The sequence below is a fragment of the Oncorhynchus keta genome, chromosome 7 (assembly GCF_023373465.1).
Source record: "Oncorhynchus keta strain PuntledgeMale-10-30-2019 chromosome 7, Oket_V2, whole genome shotgun sequence".
In the NCBI taxonomy this organism is placed as follows: Eukaryota; Metazoa; Chordata; class Actinopteri; order Salmoniformes; family Salmonidae; genus Oncorhynchus; species Oncorhynchus keta.
The window spans coordinates 32,684,973-32,701,419 of NC_068427.1; the positions used below are offsets into that span (position 1 = coordinate 32,684,973).

Sequence of the window (16,447 nt, forward strand, 5' to 3'; positions counted from 1 at the left end):
GTCAGTCATGGTGTGGGGTGGCATTTCTTTGGGGGGCAGCACAGCCCTCCATGTGCTCGTCAGAGGTAGCCTGACTGCCATTAGGTACCGAGATGAGATCCTCAGACCCCTTGTGAGACCATATGCTGGTGCGGTTGGCCCTGGGTTCCTCCTAATGCAAGACAATGCTAGACCTCATGTGGCTGGAGTGTGTCAGCAGTTCCTGCAAGTGGAAGGCATTGATGCTATGGACTGACCCGCCCGTTCCCCAGACCTGAATCCAATTGAGTACATCTGGGACATCATGTCTCGCTCCATCCACCAACGCCACGTTGCACCACAGACTGTCCAGGAGTTGGCGGATGCTTTAGTCCAGGTCTGGGAGGAGATCCCTCAGGAGACCATCCGCCACCTCATCAGGAGCATGCCCAGGCGTTGTAGGGAGGTCATACAGGCACGTGGAGGCCACACACACTACTGAGCCTCATTTTGACTTGTTTTAAGGACATTATATCAAAGTTGGATCAGCCTGTAGTGTGGTTTTCCACTTTAATTTTGAGTGTGACTCCACATCCTGACCTCCATGGGTTGATAAATTTGATTTCCATTGATAATTTTTGTGTGATTTTGTTGTCAGCACATTCAACTATGTAAAGAAAAAAGTATTTAATAAGAATATTTCATTCATTCAGATCTTGGATTTGTTATTTTTGTGTTCCCTTTATTTTTTTATATATACTGCTCAAAAAATATATCCCTCTCTCTCTATTTCTGTGTCTCGCTCTCTCTCTCTGTCTCACTGTGTCTCACTGTGTCTCTCTCTCTCTCTCTCTCTCTCTCTCTCTCTCTCTCTCTCTCTCTGTCTCTCTCTCTCTCTCTCTGTGTCTCTCTCTCTCTCTGTGTCTCACTGTGTCTCACTGTGTCTCTGTCTCTCTCTCTCTCTCTCTGTCTCTCTCTCTCTCTCTCTGTGTCTCTCTCTCTCTCTCTCTCTGTGTCTCTGTCTCTCTCTCTCTCTCTGTGTCTCTGTCTCTCTCTCTGGGTCTCTGTCTCTCTCTCTCTGTGTCTCTGTCTCTCTCTCTCTGTGTCTCTGTCTCTCTCTCTCTGTGTCTCTGTCTCTCTCTCTCTCTCTGTGTCTCTGTGTCTCTGTGTCTCTGTCTCTCTCTCTCTCTCTCTCTCTCTTTGTCTCTCTCTCTCTTTCTCTCTCTCTTTGTCTCTCTCTTTCTCTGTGTCTCTCTCTCTCTTTCTCTCTCTGAGTGAATGCCATTCATAGTGAATACAGAAAGGGCTTGGGCTGCCGTGCCAGTGTTTGTGTAGTTGTGTTGTTACAGGCACCACAGAGAGGCTAGGGGATATAGCATGAGATATAATAAGAGCATGTATATGATATGAAAATAATTCTTTGTCCTATTTGTTGTGTGCCTTTGTCAAGGAATGGACTTGGAAGGCTTTCCGGATGTTTTTGATGTTGGCATTATGAATAAATGAATAGCAATTTTTCTCCTGAAGTACTTCTGGACAACAATGTACATCTATATATTTTGTAACTTAATGGATGACAACTAGGGATGTGCTGCTTGTCGTCCACATTGTACACACTCCTACCTCTTGCTCTGTTTCCAGTGTTTCCCATATATACATTTACCAGCGGGGGATAAATCATGGCCGCCACAAAAAAATACAAATTAATTCAATTAAGTTAAGATTGGAAAAAATTAATTGTTATAATAAACCTAAACGACTTAAACCAGATATAAAGAATGGAGAAAAGATAATGGAGCTATATATTTTTCTTTGAGAACTAACAACTACCAAAATAAAAACTAGACAGTCAGGGAGAATCTAAAATAATAAAAATGTCATGGCATGGGGCCCCGATTGATTTTGTGATAATGTTTGAGTCACTTAGATAGCATAAGAACAAGGCATAAGCCATGACAAAATGTGTATAATTTAAGGACATTTGTTTAAAAACTGAAAATGTTCTCTCAGCCCCATGGCAAAATGTGTAGAATTGCAGGAAATTTACTTTGAAACTGCATTTTTTTTTCTCTCAGACCCATGTCAAAATATGTAGACTTGCAGGAAACTAGCTTTAAAACATTAAAATGTTCTCTCTGTCCCATGGCAAAATGTGTTGAATTGCAACCCCCCGCACTTTGATTGACATCATAATAACTTCATGAAATGGATGAGAGGAGAGAAGATTCAATAGCTCCCACACACTCTTTTTCTCACTCCCTCTTTCTCTCACTCTCTTTCTCCCTCTCCCCCTCTCCTGCTTTCTTTCTCCCACTCTTACCCCTGTATCTCCTCACTCCCTCTCTCTCTCTGTCATTCATTATCTCTCCCCCTGTCACTATCATTCCCCCTCTGATCATACACACCACTCTCCCCTCCAGGCCATGAGTTGTTGTCGGAGCTGCAGCAGCGGAGGTTTAACGGGGCAGAGGGAGGTGGTGTGGCCTGGTCCCCCATGGATGATGAGCTACTGGCCCAGCCACAGGTACAATGGAATAGAATAACTTTATATTTCCCAGAGGGAACTTCAGTTGTGTCAAGTCAGATAAGATGTAAAAATATATAGTAAACATATAACAGCAAAATTCACACATAACATACAAATACTATATACAATACATACAAAGACTATATGCAAGGTAAGTAAATGTTCAATTATTTCAGGTCATGAAACTGCTGGACTCACTCAGAGAACAATACACCAAGTACCAGGAGGTGTGTCGCCAACGCAGCAAACGATCCCAGCTGGAGGATATACAGACCAAGGTCATGCAGGTACTGCACACACACTGCCCTATATCACATCACACACACACATATGCACGCACAGAGATGCGAAAACACACACTATTCACACACTGCACACACACACTATGACATCGTCAACACCAACCCACTGACAAGCCTACACACACTGCCCTAATGGATCCAAAACACCAGCGTAGTGAAAAAATGAGGCCAGGATTCAAACAAACTGATATTACAGACATCGCATTGCCTTGACTTAGGCCCAATGCCATTAACAACAGCAGACCAGTGACCAGACTGAAGGAGAAGTATAGAGTAGGGCTGCTCTTTTTTCCATTGTCTTTTGCACTTTGTTTCAGAGAGGTTTAAAAGCTATACACACAGGATTTTATGAGGATTAGTTCACCAGACATCCAGAGAAAGACCCAGTGGTTGTAATTCTCAGGAGCTAGGGAATGTGATGCTTCAATGGAACTTAATTTTCAATTGAAGCCTTGCCTTTTTCAGTGTATTCAAAGCCAGACCCTGGTGATAAATTGTCTGACTGTCCCTGTAACCGACTCATATTAAAGCCTTTTCGGTTAGGTCTTCTCATTCCAAAGTCAGCGTTACATACCACTGAATGGAAAAGCTAACTTCCCAAAGACTGTTGACTTCAAGTCTCTGGCGGGGATACTCATCAGTCGACACACACACACACACACACACACACACACACACACACACACACACACACACACACACACACACACACACACACACACACACACACACACACACACACACACACACACACACACACACACCCTCAGCACACATGGCCTTCATCCCAGCACACTTCTTCCTTGGCACTACCTAATTTCCTGTCTGTAACCATGAAGGGCAAACGCCTTTTCTCCCATTGGCCAATAGATTGAACTCTACTTTAGCGTCTAAAACAGTGGTTCTCAACCTTTTTTGGTCACTGAATCCACAATCACATATTTCTCTGACAGAAGTACCCTCTCATTTGCAACTGACCATTCGACCTATTTTCTTATGAGTCTTCTCAATGTAGGCTATCCCCTGTGGATAGGCCTGGTGCCTCAGGGATACAATTTTGAATGTTTTACAGTGCAAAGCAGAACAATTTTGACTGTTTTACAGTGCAAAGCAGATGTTATTGGATGATAAAACTGTACCAATGAGGAAGTGAGCAGATGATGAGATGTATTCCATGGAATGGACGGATTCTATTTTAGATTTGACAGATTCTAGATTCTAAGGGAATGAGCTGTCTGTTGCTATGGTGATGAAGATGTTGTTCAGTAGGCAGTAGTCTAGGAACATATAGAGAAGGAGCTGCCAGATTCGTCATAATAGCCCGGAAGTAAAACATTGAATACATGGAGAATGGTGGGAAAAAATAAAATGTAAATGTATTTTTGTAAGGGCCATGGTCACCATTCAATTATTACATAAAATATATATATGCCACTGTAGTGGGGAGCTATTTTATATTTTTTTCACAGGTCCATTATCTTCCGATTTACGTCTTATAGCAACCAGTGGAGGCTCCTCAGAGGAAGGGAAGGACCATCCTCCTCAGTGAATCATAAAAATAAAAATAGTGAAACATTTAAAAATACTGCCCTTTTAGATAAAACTATTCTAAATTTATTCACATCACCAAATAATGTATTAAAATACACTGTTTTGCAATGAAGGTCTACAGTAGCCTCAGCAGCACTGTAGGGTAGCGCCATGGTGTAGCTGGAGGACAGATAGCTTCTGTACTCCTCTGGGTACATTGATTTCAATACAAAACCTAGGAGGCTCATGGTTCTCAAGCCCCTTCCATAGACTTACACAGTAATTATGACAGCTTTAGGAGGACTTCCTCCAGCCTAGCAGAACTCTTGCAGCATGAACTGACACGATGTCCACCCAATCAAAGGATCAGAGAATGAATCTGGTACTAAAAGCATAAGCTAGAGCAAGCTAGCACTTTATAAATGTGGTGAGTAGTTGACTCAAAGAGAGAGAAAGACAATAGTTGAACAGTTTTTGAAAAAATGTATGTCTTCCAAAATTAAGAAGAAGCAAGAGAGAGAGAGATATAGCTATATTTGGTTGTATTTAAAAAAATAAACACTTTCACTTAGCTAGCAAATGCAGCTAGGTAGTTTAGCCGACTCAAACACCCGGCTCAAACAGAGAGAGATGCAATGTTAGCTAGCTGGCTATGGCTATCCAACACTGGAACTCTTCCAAGTCATGGTAAGCTTTTAGTTTTATTAATTTATTGCCCTCTGGGTGTAACTGCTAAACTGCATTCTGATTGAAAACTGTACTGCATGATTTTAGTGGGTTTACTAACGTGTTAATTCTAGGATTTTTGTTAACTATGACGTGACAACGATGTAGGATGTGTGTAGTCCTCAGAGGTCATTATATGAAGGTTTGGCTAGGAAAGTTTTTTTCGCTGGCCACAGACAGCTGATGTGTTGTACACTGAAGTCCACAAGTGAAAAGTTGAGAGGAGGAGAGCACGTAGATTGTTGTGAGATAGAACTATATATACAACGAGCAAAGTGATCATGCTGTTTTTATGTGGCTGCTATGAAAGTAAACTCTTTGCATGTGATCAGGGGTGTATTCATTCTGCCAATTCTGTTGAAAAACGTTTCTTAAATGGTAGCAAATGGAACAAAACGGGGATAAACATACAGGGGCAAGAAAAAGTATGTGAACCCTTTGGAATTACCTGGATTTCATAAATGAGTCATAACATTTGATCTGATCTTCATCTCAGTCACAACAGTAGACAAACACAGTGTGCTTAAACTAATAACACACATTATTGTATTTTTCTTGTTTATATAGAATACATTTTTTAAACATTCACAGTGTAGGTTGGAAAAAGTATTTGAACCCCAAGGCTAATGACTTCTCCAAAAGCTAACCTGGAGTCCAATCAATGAGACGAGATTGGAGATGTTGGTTAGAGCTGCCCTTTCCTCTAAAAACCACTCATAACATTTGAGTTTGCTATTCACAAGAAGCATTGCCTGATGTGAACCAAGCCTCGAACCAAAGAGATCTCAGAAGACCTAAGATTAAGAATTGTTGACTTGCATAAAGCTTTCCAGGGTTACAAAAGTATCTAAAAGCCTTGATGTTCATCAGTCCACGGTACGACAAATTATCTTTAAATGGAGAAAGTTCAGCACTTTTGCTACTCCCCTAGGAGTGGCCATCCTGAAAAGATGACTGCAAGAGCACATTGCAGAATGCTTAATGAGGTTAAGAAGAATCCTAGTGTCAGCTGAAGACATACAGAAATCTGTGGAACATACTAACATCTCTGTTGATGAGTCTACGATACATAAAACGCTAAACAAGAATGGTGTTCATGGGAGGACACCACGGAAGAAGCCACTGCTGTCCGTGTATTCAATGGCTTCCATTTCACATTTGTCTCCCAATGTGGCTAGTTCCTGGGGTATTGTATGTTCCTAGGCAGCAGTAGGATTAGTTTGGCTTGGGGAGTTTGGCCTAGTTCTTATCTGCTGGGAGTAAAGATGCTGTGTAGTGAGTGGGGGAGTAGTTTGGAAGCTGTATTGCTCCAAGCTCTGTAGGAGACAGGCGGTAGAATTGCCTCACCAAGCTAAAAGCTGATGCAGAAGAAAATCGCTCTATCAAACTCAACACACTGAACCATTTCATCACTCCTCTTACACAGTACAGTGGATTCTAAACACCTCTTCTTGATCCTCTGTAAATGCTGCTTTAATATATTTGAACCAGATGTTGAATTAGATTGATCATGTTATTCGATATTCCCTTATCAATATTTACTTTATAGGTAACTTGGCAAGCCCTTGTTCTGTGCTGACACATGGTACACTATTTGTCTCATAAGACTTTATAAATGTTCATACATGCTTTATCGTGATTATACCTTCTGGTTTTAAGTACCCCATTTTAACAGAAACAAACAAGTACCCCATTTAACCCACACTGATTTAAATGTGTTCCAACCAATAAGAGACCTCACAGATACCTGAAGGAATTTGATTGGTGGGCCTGGGGGGAAGTGATAAAGCATTTGTTAATGATTGTGTCCAATCATCGACCTCACAGATGCCTGGAAGGTATTTGATTGGTTGGTCCTGGGGTGTGTGTCTGTGAGTCATGAAGCGTGTGCTAATGGGGTCTTTCTCTTCCTTGTTGCTATGCAGGTTGTGAATTGGCTGGAGGGGCCTGGCACAGAGCAGCTCCGAACACAATGGGGGATCGGAGATTCCATCAGGGCCTCCCAGGCCCTGCAGCAGAAACATGAGGAGATAGAGAGCCAGCACAGCGTAAGGACAGAATAACACAACACACACTCCAGACACAAAACTACAAACACAACTCAATACAACACGACACGACACAGCTTGCCAACAGCACAAATGTATTTACATCACTCCTTTTTCAATGTTCATAATTACAGAGATGAGAAGAGGTGGGGAGATAGCTGCTAGTTCTGTGTGTGCCTCTCTTCTTGCTTTCTCTCTCTCTGCAGAAGAAGCACTTGGATTTGGGGCATCTTGAAGATCCCAATAATTAGGTCACCGAATATGATTAGTTTGGATTGTTAGGGAGAGTATGTTAGCTGCCAGGAGATTTACTGTATTGTAACTGCTTTTTATAGATCATTCATCTCTGGTCTGAGGAGCACAGATAAAGCACTACTTGACAAAAATATGGGGGACAAACAAGTTAAGTAAATAAGGTTCAGTGTGTACATCTGGAAAAAGCTTGTTTGATTTCACTTACAAAACAGACAGAGTTTGAAGCACAAATTAGAGCTTGCCCTTAACTTTTCCTCCCTGGATGTAATATTGTCCTGCTCTTAGTCGTGGACAGACAGGCCAGGCCAGGAAGTGACTGCAGCAGCTGCAGCTGTTGGGTGTAACTAATGTTTCCCCTGGCTGGGTTTACATAAAAGACCCTGGTGAATCATTGCTCTGGGCCAAAGTGTGCCCTGGTGACCGAAACAGAGAGTACCAGCCAGGAGAATGAAAGGCTAAAGCCAGAGTTAGGTCAAAGCTAAAGATTGATGGTTAGGCTAAGGCGTGGTGTTGTCTCCAAGAGCCTTCAGCAGGTGGCGCTATTGATCTGAAATGTATAAGTGTTCTCAAGGTAATAACTATACCACAGAAACACTTCACTACAGCATTCAACTCAATTACTGTACAGTAGGTTTGAACAGCTTTGATACAGAAACATCTTTAGTGTGTGGTTCTTCTTTTTATTGAGCTTCTCTATGATAAACTGGCGTGTATATCAGAAAGAGTTTTCCTGCTTTCTGGCCAAAGCCAGAGGACCACAATGGAAATAAGTTGCGAAACATTGTGTAACTTGTGTGGCTGAATTGTGTTTCTAATTTGTGAAATCCAACCCAAATGTATGTATTATTGGGTGTGTATTTACAGGAGTGGTTTGCAGTGTACGTAGAGCTGAACCAGCAGATAGCAGCGTTGCTGAGTGCTGGAGACGAGGAGGACCTAGTGGAGTTAAAGGGTCTTCAGCAGCAGCTCAGTGATGTCTGTTACAGACAGGCCAGCCAACTGGAGTCCAGACAAAACGTACTGCAGTCAGCACATGAGTTCCACGGCACAGCACAGGACGTATGTATCATTGATTGATTGATTTGAATGGATCATTACAAAATACGTATAAAGCCAAGAACAAGAACTACAGTGACTCCTACTCTAAATCACAAAGTCAATCCCTAGGCCCTTGTGTAGATCTTTGAGGATTTGATAGGTGTAAGCAATATGGCCACAATCAGAGGGCAAGATGGAACTCCAACCACCCATATTGCTTACACTTATCCAGTCATCTGATCTACATACTGCTAGTGCCTAGGGTTGAAGGGATAGGGGTCATAATATACTGAAAAAAAATACAATTTCAAAGATTTTACTGAGTTACAGTTCACATAAAGAAATCAGTCAATTGAAATAAATAAATTAGGCCTTAATCTATGGATTTCACATGACTAGGAATACAGATATGCATCTGTTGGTCACAGATACCTGAAAAAAAAGGTAGGGGTGGATCAGAATGCCAGTCAGTATCTGGTATGACCACCATTTGCCTCATGCGAGTTGATCAGGCTATTGATTGTGGCCTGTGGAATGTTGTCCCACTCCACTTCAATGGCAGTGTGAAGTTGCTGGATATTGATGGGAACTGGAACACGCTGTCATACATGTTGATTCAGAGCATCCCAAACATGCTCAATTGGTGACATGTCTGGTGAGTATGCAAGCCATGGAAGAACTGGGACATTTTCAGCTTTCAGGAATTGTGTACAGATCCTTGCGACATGGGGCTGTGCATTATCATGTTGAAACATGAGGTGATGGCAGTGGATGAGTGGCACGACAATGGGCCTCAGGATCTCGTCATGGTATCTCTGCATTCAAATTGCCAGTGATAAAATGCAATCGTGTTCGTTGTCCATGGCTTATGTTCGTTGTCCGTAGCTTAACCCACCATGAGGCACTCTGTTCACAATGTTGACATCAGCAAACCACTCGACTACATGGCGCCATCACTTGCCATCTGCCCAGTACAGTCGGAACCGGATTTCATCTGTGAAGAGCACACTTCTCCAGCGTGCCAGTGGCCATCGAGGGTGAGCATTTGCCCACTGAAGTCTGTTGCGATGCCGAACTGCATTCAGGTCAAAATTCCTCAGTTGTGCAAACCCACAGATTCATCAGCTGTCCAGGTGGCTGGTCTCAGACGATCCAGGTGAAGAAGCCAGATGTGGAAGTCCTGGGCTGGTATAGTTACATGTGGTCTGCGGTTGTGAGGCTGGTTGGATGTACTGCCAAATTCTCAAAAATGACGTTGAAGGCGGCTAATAGTAAAGAAATTAACATTCAATTATCTGGTGACAGCTCTGGTGGCATTCCTATAGTCAGCATGCCAATTGCACACTCCCTCAATTTGAGACATCTTTGGCATTGTGTTTTAGAGTGACCTTTTATGGCACATTTTAGAGTGGCCCTTTATTGTCCCCAACACAAGGTGCACCTGTGTGGTGATCATGCTGTTTAATCAGCTTCTTGATATGCCACACCTGTCAGATGGATGGATTAGCTTGGCAAAGGAGAAATGCTCACTAACAGGGATGGAAACAAGTTTGTGCAAAGATATTGAAAGAAATAAGCTTTTTGTGCATATGGAACATTTCTGGTATCTTTTATTGCAGATCATGAAGCATGGGACCAACACTTTACATGTTGTGTTTGTATTTTTGTTCAGTGTAGTGTAGACTACTAACTGTTTGGCCTAGAGCTCTTTGTTGGCTTTGTAGTAACGCCCCAGTTTACCCTCCCAGCTGTCCCAGCAACTGGATGGTCTACTGGGCATGCTCTGTGCTGATGTGGCGCCTGCTGACGGGGCTGCCATCCAACAAACACTCAAACACCTCGAGGAGAAACTCAAGAGCGTTGGTAAGCACAATTAAATGTATTATTCACTGTTATTTTTTTGTTATATGATAGCAAGCCTTCAATAGATAACTGCAGAGTAGAATTAAAGAACTGATATTGAGAAAGGTATTTGTGCTGAACCATTGACAGTCTTAACTATATTCTAATGGATAACTGCAAGAATAATATTTTACATTTGAAATAACTTTCAGTAGTGTTAGTTGAGTAATTCATGAGTATTATTTGATGTGCATTTCTGTCCAGAGGGAGCCCTGGTAGGCCTGAGGGAGAAAGGCCAGGTCCTGATGGATCAGATGTCCAACCAGACTTCCTGGTCCTATGGGAAAGACGTGCCCATCGATAACAAAGACAACGTTGATCACATCCAAGGTGTCATGGAGGACCTGCAGCTCCGGAAACAAAGGTTTGCGCAGTTTTATTTTCAGTCTTTTTTTGATGATGTAAGGCCGCAGGCCTCAAAATGATACTGGAGTTGTTTACAAAGGTTCCACGAGTCAAGCGATTTCTGGAATATCGTGGAGTTTTGGCCGTTGTTTTAAATTTTTATTTTACCTTTATTTAACTAGGCAAGTCAGTTAAGAACAAATTCTTATTTTCAATGACCGCCTAGGAACAGTGGGTTAACTGCCTGTTCAGGGGCAGAACGACAGATTTGTACCTTGTCAGCTCGGGGGTTTGAACTTGCAACCTTCCGGTTACTAGTCCAACGTTCTAACCACTAGGCTACCCTGCCGCCCCGTTGTCACGGAACTTGTCATGGAAATGGCTTTTGTCATGTTTTAAAAGAGTTTTGGTCCTGTTTAGATGTGAGGACATGGTGGATGTCAGGAGACTGAAGATGCTTCAGATGGTCCAGCTGTTCAAGTGTGAGGAAGATGCATCACAAGTCAGTAGATGGGCTTCCTTCTGTTCATCCCTGTTTTTTGTTTGACCTCTGTAGGTTCTGGACTGCAAACTTATGTGTGTTGATATTATTGACATGTTGTTGTTGACATGTTGTTATTGTTGTTGACAATACCTTGTAAACCCCAGCTCATGTCACTGTGTTAACTCTCAGGCGGTGGAGTGGCTGGGTGAGCTCCTCGATGCTCTTCTAAAGACCCACATCAGACTAGGGGACGACTCACAGGAAACCAAAGTGCTGCTGGAGAAACACAAGAAGTTTGTGGATGTTGCACAGGTACGTACTACAAGAGCAGAGTTCAGACAGCTTGAGGAAGACTGAGGGGTTCTCTCTCTCCCGCTCTTGTCCCTCCCTCAATTGTTCTGTCTGCCCCCTCCTCTCTCTCTGTCTCTTTTCTCTCTCCATGTCTTTCAAAGGGAAATAGAGGGGGAAGGGGAGAGTTGGGTAAGTTGAGCCACCTTGTGTCTAGAAAACCATACACAGTTAATAAATTGACAAATTATTTAGGAAGAGGTCATAATTTCATGGAGACTGTCAAGGAAGAAACCACATGGAAAAACAGGTAAGCAAGTTAGGTCCAAAATAACGGATTTTCACCAAGTCAAATTAACGCTTGTATCTAAACCAAAGTAGATCATTGTAAGATTGTTCCATACATCAGTTGGGGTCTCTATAAGATTCAGTATGTGGCCCTAAACCTAGCATGAAAGTGCAATGGTAGCTGTGTGGGTGGGCTAATATTGTAGAATAATAGTGAAGACATCACAACTATGAAATAACACATATGGAATCAGGTAGTAACCAAAAAAGTGTTAAACAAATCCAAATATATTTTATATTTGAGATTCTTTAAAGTAGCCACCCTTTGCCTTGATGACAGCTTTGCACACTCTTGGAATTCTCTCAACCAGCTTCATGAGATAGTCACCTGGAATACATTTCAATTAACAGGTGTGCCTTGTTAATTTGTGGAATTTCTTTCCTTCTTAATGTGTTTGAGCCAATCAGTTGTGTTGTGATAAGGTAGGGTTGGTATACAGAAGATAGTCCTATTTGGTAAAAGACCAAGTCCATATTATTGCAAGAACAGCTCAAATAAGCAAAGAGAAACGACAGTCCATCATTACTTTATTTTCATTACTGTCAGTCAATCCGGATAAGGTCAAGAACTTTGAAAGTTTCTTCAAGTGCAGTTCCAAAAACCCTCAAGCTCTCATGAGGACCACCACAGGAAAGGAAGACCCAGGGTTACCTCTGCTGCAGAGGATAGGTTCATTGGAGTTACCAGCCTCAAAAATTGCAGTCCAAATAAATGCTTCACAGAGTTCAAGTAACAGACACAACTCAACATCAACTGTTCAGAGGAGACTGCAAGAATCAGGCCTTCATGGGTGAATTGCAGAGACACCATTACTTAAGGACACAAATAAGAAGAAGAGAGTTGCTTGGGCCAAGAAACACAAGCAATGGACATTAGACTGGTGGAAATCTGTTGGAGTGCTGTGTCAGGTGACTTGGCCTGCACAATCACCCCACCTCAAACCAATTGAGATGGTTTGGGATGAGTTGGACTGCAGAGTGAAGGAAAAGCTGGCAACAAGTGCTCAGAATATGTGGGAACTCCTTCAAGACTGTTGGAAAAGCATTCCAGGTTGAGAGAATGCCAAGAGTGTGCAAAACTGTCATCAAGGCAAAGGATGGATACTTTGAAGGATCTGAAATCTAAAATATATTTTGATTTGTTTAACACTTTTATGGTTACTACATGATTCCATATGTGTTATTTCATAATTTTGATGTCTTCACTATTTTTCTACAATAAAGAAAATAGTAAAGTTTTGACTGGTACTGTATATAGATTTCTTTCTTAGAAGAGTACTATATTTCCCTTGACGGAGTGATGCTGAATGTAATAAATGGCTCAACTTACCCCACTGCCCCCTACTAGGTACTAGGTATTGTGTTAACCTGGCTCTCTCTTTCTGTGTCCAGAGCACCTATGACTACGGCCGTCAGCTGCTCCAGGCGACGGTGGTGTTGTGTCAGTCTCTACGGTGCTCCACGCGCTCCTCTGGTGACACCCTGCCACGCCTTAACCGGGTCTGGAAACAGTTTACTGTCACCACTGAGGAGAGGGTCCATCGGCTGGAGATGGCCTGCTCCTTTCACACCGCAGCTGAGAAGGTAGGAAAAGAATGACAGTTATGAAAATGAAACCTTATATTATCGGGAAGATGTTAATATATTATTGAATTACCTTTGTGACAGCCAAATAATACACCTTCTTCTTAGCAAATATTGCAAAGGATTTGTCTTCTTTGTGCTCTAGTCAGTGAGCCCTGTTGTTTGCAAGTGTTGAATTATTGGGATATGCATGTATGCCACTTAACAGATACTTATCTAATGTGACTAACAGTTCAGTGAGTACATACTTTTTTGTTGATGGTCCTCTTCTGTTTCCATTCCCTCCTGTCTCCTCCATCCCAGGTGCTGGTCCAAGCCAGCCCAGACCAGTGTGATCTCCCAGTCGAGGTGGAGCAGGAGACCTATGAGGAGGTGGAGACTGTGGGGAAGGCTCTACTGGACAGACTCACTGTCCCTGTTATATTCCCAGACGGGTAAGAAACAATGGACATTTCACACTGAGACATGCCTGGCTTTACCAAGATGCTAGATCTAATGATGCATGCCATTTTGATCATGGACTGTCAATCCTTGTATCCATAGCCCAACCTATGACCCTGCTGAGTCCTTCTGCCCCTTTTGTCCCCCCTTCAGGAGCGAGCAGTACTTTGGCAGTCCTGGAGACATGGCGTCCTCTGCTGAACACATCCGGGACAAGATGAAGCTGGTGGAGGACAGGAAACTGACTCTGCACGAGGAAGATGAAGACATTGAGCAGCTACCGTATCAGCAGCTACAGTATGAGCAGATACATGACCAGGACGAAGAGCTACACAATGATGAAGAACTACAAGACGACCAGGAACTACATGATGAAGAACTACAGGATGTAGACAATGAACTACAAGATGGGGAGGAACTAGAACTGGAGAACGAGACGGACACTTAGGAATGCTAATGGAAGCTCTTATAACAGCTTGCCTGGTCCCAGATCAGTTTGTGCTGTCTTGCCAAATCCTATGGCCATTGGCGTGAAAATAACCATAGCAGTTGACAAGAGAGCATAAACAGATCTGGGGCCAGTCTGCAGACCTATAACAGCAGCAACTAGCAGTCCACCAGACATTGAGGACAGGAAAGGACACCTCTGACTTTCGACGTTAAGCCTACACAGCACCTGACCATCCAGATCTCTAGAATCCCGTTAATCTCCCGGTGTGACCGCATTCCTTCCATCTCGGTTGTACTCTGCCTCGTCCAGCCATATTAATTTACCAATAGCAGTTAAAGATAGAATATGGTCCTCTAGGATCCACTTACATTGCTTACAGTACATGACATGGAGAAGAGAGGAGAGGAGGAGGGAAACAAAAGAAAGAAACTGAAAGCACTGACTGGAATGAAGTCTGAAATGGACTATTTCCCTTAAAGCTTTACCTTGCCTGTCGCTTGTCCCTCTGAATTTGTGTTTACGCTGATCTTGGCCTAGGGGTTGTTTTAACCCAGGGTTAAGGTTAAGCCTGGGTTAAGAACACGTAGTGTGAAAGGCCCTTAAGACAGGGAACTCGAGCTTTTACACGGTTCTACTAAACCCTCGAGAGTGTACAGAAAGCAAAGCACCATCTGTCTCTCTCCTTGTATTTACCTTACCGGTGCTTTAGAGTTTCTAGGCCTTTCTCTTTCTTGTCAAACTGCCTTGTTTGACTATTTTATATTTTCCCTCTGTTGTTTTTGTGTTCGCAATACTTTCAAGTGGTTTCTGGAAGAAGAAAAACAAGTGTAAAGGGCTGTGCCAATATGTAAATCTATTCTCATTCCCAATGCCTTTGAATTTGGCACTAACATCCCAGCCCACTGTTTCCGGTATAGACGGACTGTTGTATATTACGAGGATGGATGGGTGCAGTCAACCAGTCACTTGTGTGCATCAAGTTAAAATGTCTAATCAGACCTTTGTTATAAACCTAGTTTAGAGTGGTAGAGTGGCTTTGTTTTTATTCATAAAATGTGATATGAGAATTATGCTTCATCTCTTCATAATTGTCATTCTAATGTATACATACAGTACATATGCCTTTTGCATCGTGAGGCATGCTATTGAAATATTGATTCTGTATTTATTTTGTTTTGTATATTGGTATTTTACATACCAGTCAAAGACATAATGCTTGTGGAGATTTTAGGTTTGCGAGGCTAATCATGTATTTCTTGAAAACCTGGGTCCTGCGAAATAAACAAGCAAACATTTTAAATATTTCTTTGATATAATGTAGTTATTTGTCTTTTGATTCATAAGCATAGTCTTACAAGACAATGTTGTCTCGTACACATACACAAGGTATGACTTCAGGCTTCAATTTAATTTGACTCATGAAAAGCAGGACCGGGCTATTTGGGGCCCTGGGGCATATATAAAATTTTTTTGCCATGAGGCTGAGATAAAATGTTGCCGTTTTAAAGCTAATATCCTATTCAAAAAATAAATGCCATGATGCTGAGAGAATTTTGCAGTTCCTGCAATTATACACATTTTGACAAAATAAATCCAAATTGGTTGGGGGGCCCACCTGCGTGCCCTTTCGGTAATTTGGCCCTGATGAAAATATTATTTTATAGAATAACTTATATTTACCGGTTGTTGTCATATTAAATATGATATTTGAATGGTTTCAATAAAGCTGCCCAGTTGTCAGATTAAATAGGATATTTTAAGGGTTTCAATAAAGCAGCCACACATTCACATATCTTCAAGGTGTGTACTCGCAGTAGCCGCTGGGTGGTGCAGATTAGACTGAGCTATGAAAAATGAATAAAGAGTATGGGCATCATAAAATAACCTTCCCTAATAATGGCATAAACCATTCCCACCTGTAACGGTAAATTCTCAACAGTCATTGGTAATTCACTTCAAATTAAATGCTATTCGACATTACACATTACAATGGTAAACAATTAACACGTTACTCAAAACAAAGACATCATTAACATTTGCATAAACTTTAGCATTTATTTTTAAACAATGAATACACCCCTTAACCTGAAATGACAATTTGGCGCGCAAACTCCTGAATTCATTAGCGTTCGCTTTCCTGGAAGTCTTGAAGCCAGCAGTTCACACAACGGTTGAAGGGAAATACACATATCGTGAGTCATCTTCAAAACTATCATACCA

The 16,447-nt window shown here is 42.1% G+C and overlaps 1 protein-coding gene across 2 annotated transcripts in view; it reads left to right on the plus strand.

The window, feature by feature from the left end:
- The window catches only part of LOC118386317 (SEC14 domain and spectrin repeat-containing protein 1-like), a 52,906-nt gene extending 37,374 nt beyond the window's left edge, over positions 1 to 15,532 (plus strand). The window contains exons 10-20 of one of the 2 annotated variants that reach the window (XM_035773978.2): positions 2,379 to 2,482; positions 2,662 to 2,772; positions 6,969 to 7,091; positions 8,211 to 8,405; positions 10,133 to 10,247; positions 10,491 to 10,650; positions 11,052 to 11,133; positions 11,305 to 11,427; positions 13,144 to 13,335; positions 13,639 to 13,769; positions 13,930 to 15,532. In XM_035773978.2, the coding sequence (XP_035629871.1) occupies positions 2,379 to 2,482; positions 2,662 to 2,772; positions 6,969 to 7,091; positions 8,211 to 8,405; positions 10,133 to 10,247; positions 10,491 to 10,650; positions 11,052 to 11,133; positions 11,305 to 11,427; positions 13,144 to 13,335; positions 13,639 to 13,769; positions 13,930 to 14,224 (1,631 nt within the window). In that variant the 3' untranslated portion in view covers positions 14,225 to 15,532. The remainder of the gene's footprint in view (positions 1 to 2,378; positions 2,483 to 2,661; positions 2,773 to 6,968; positions 7,092 to 8,210; positions 8,406 to 10,132; positions 10,248 to 10,490; positions 10,651 to 11,051; positions 11,134 to 11,304; positions 11,428 to 13,143; positions 13,336 to 13,638; positions 13,770 to 13,929) is intronic. The other variant, XM_035773979.2, reaches the window with a different exon arrangement.
- The last annotated feature ends 915 nt before the right edge of the window (positions 15,533 to 16,447 follow it).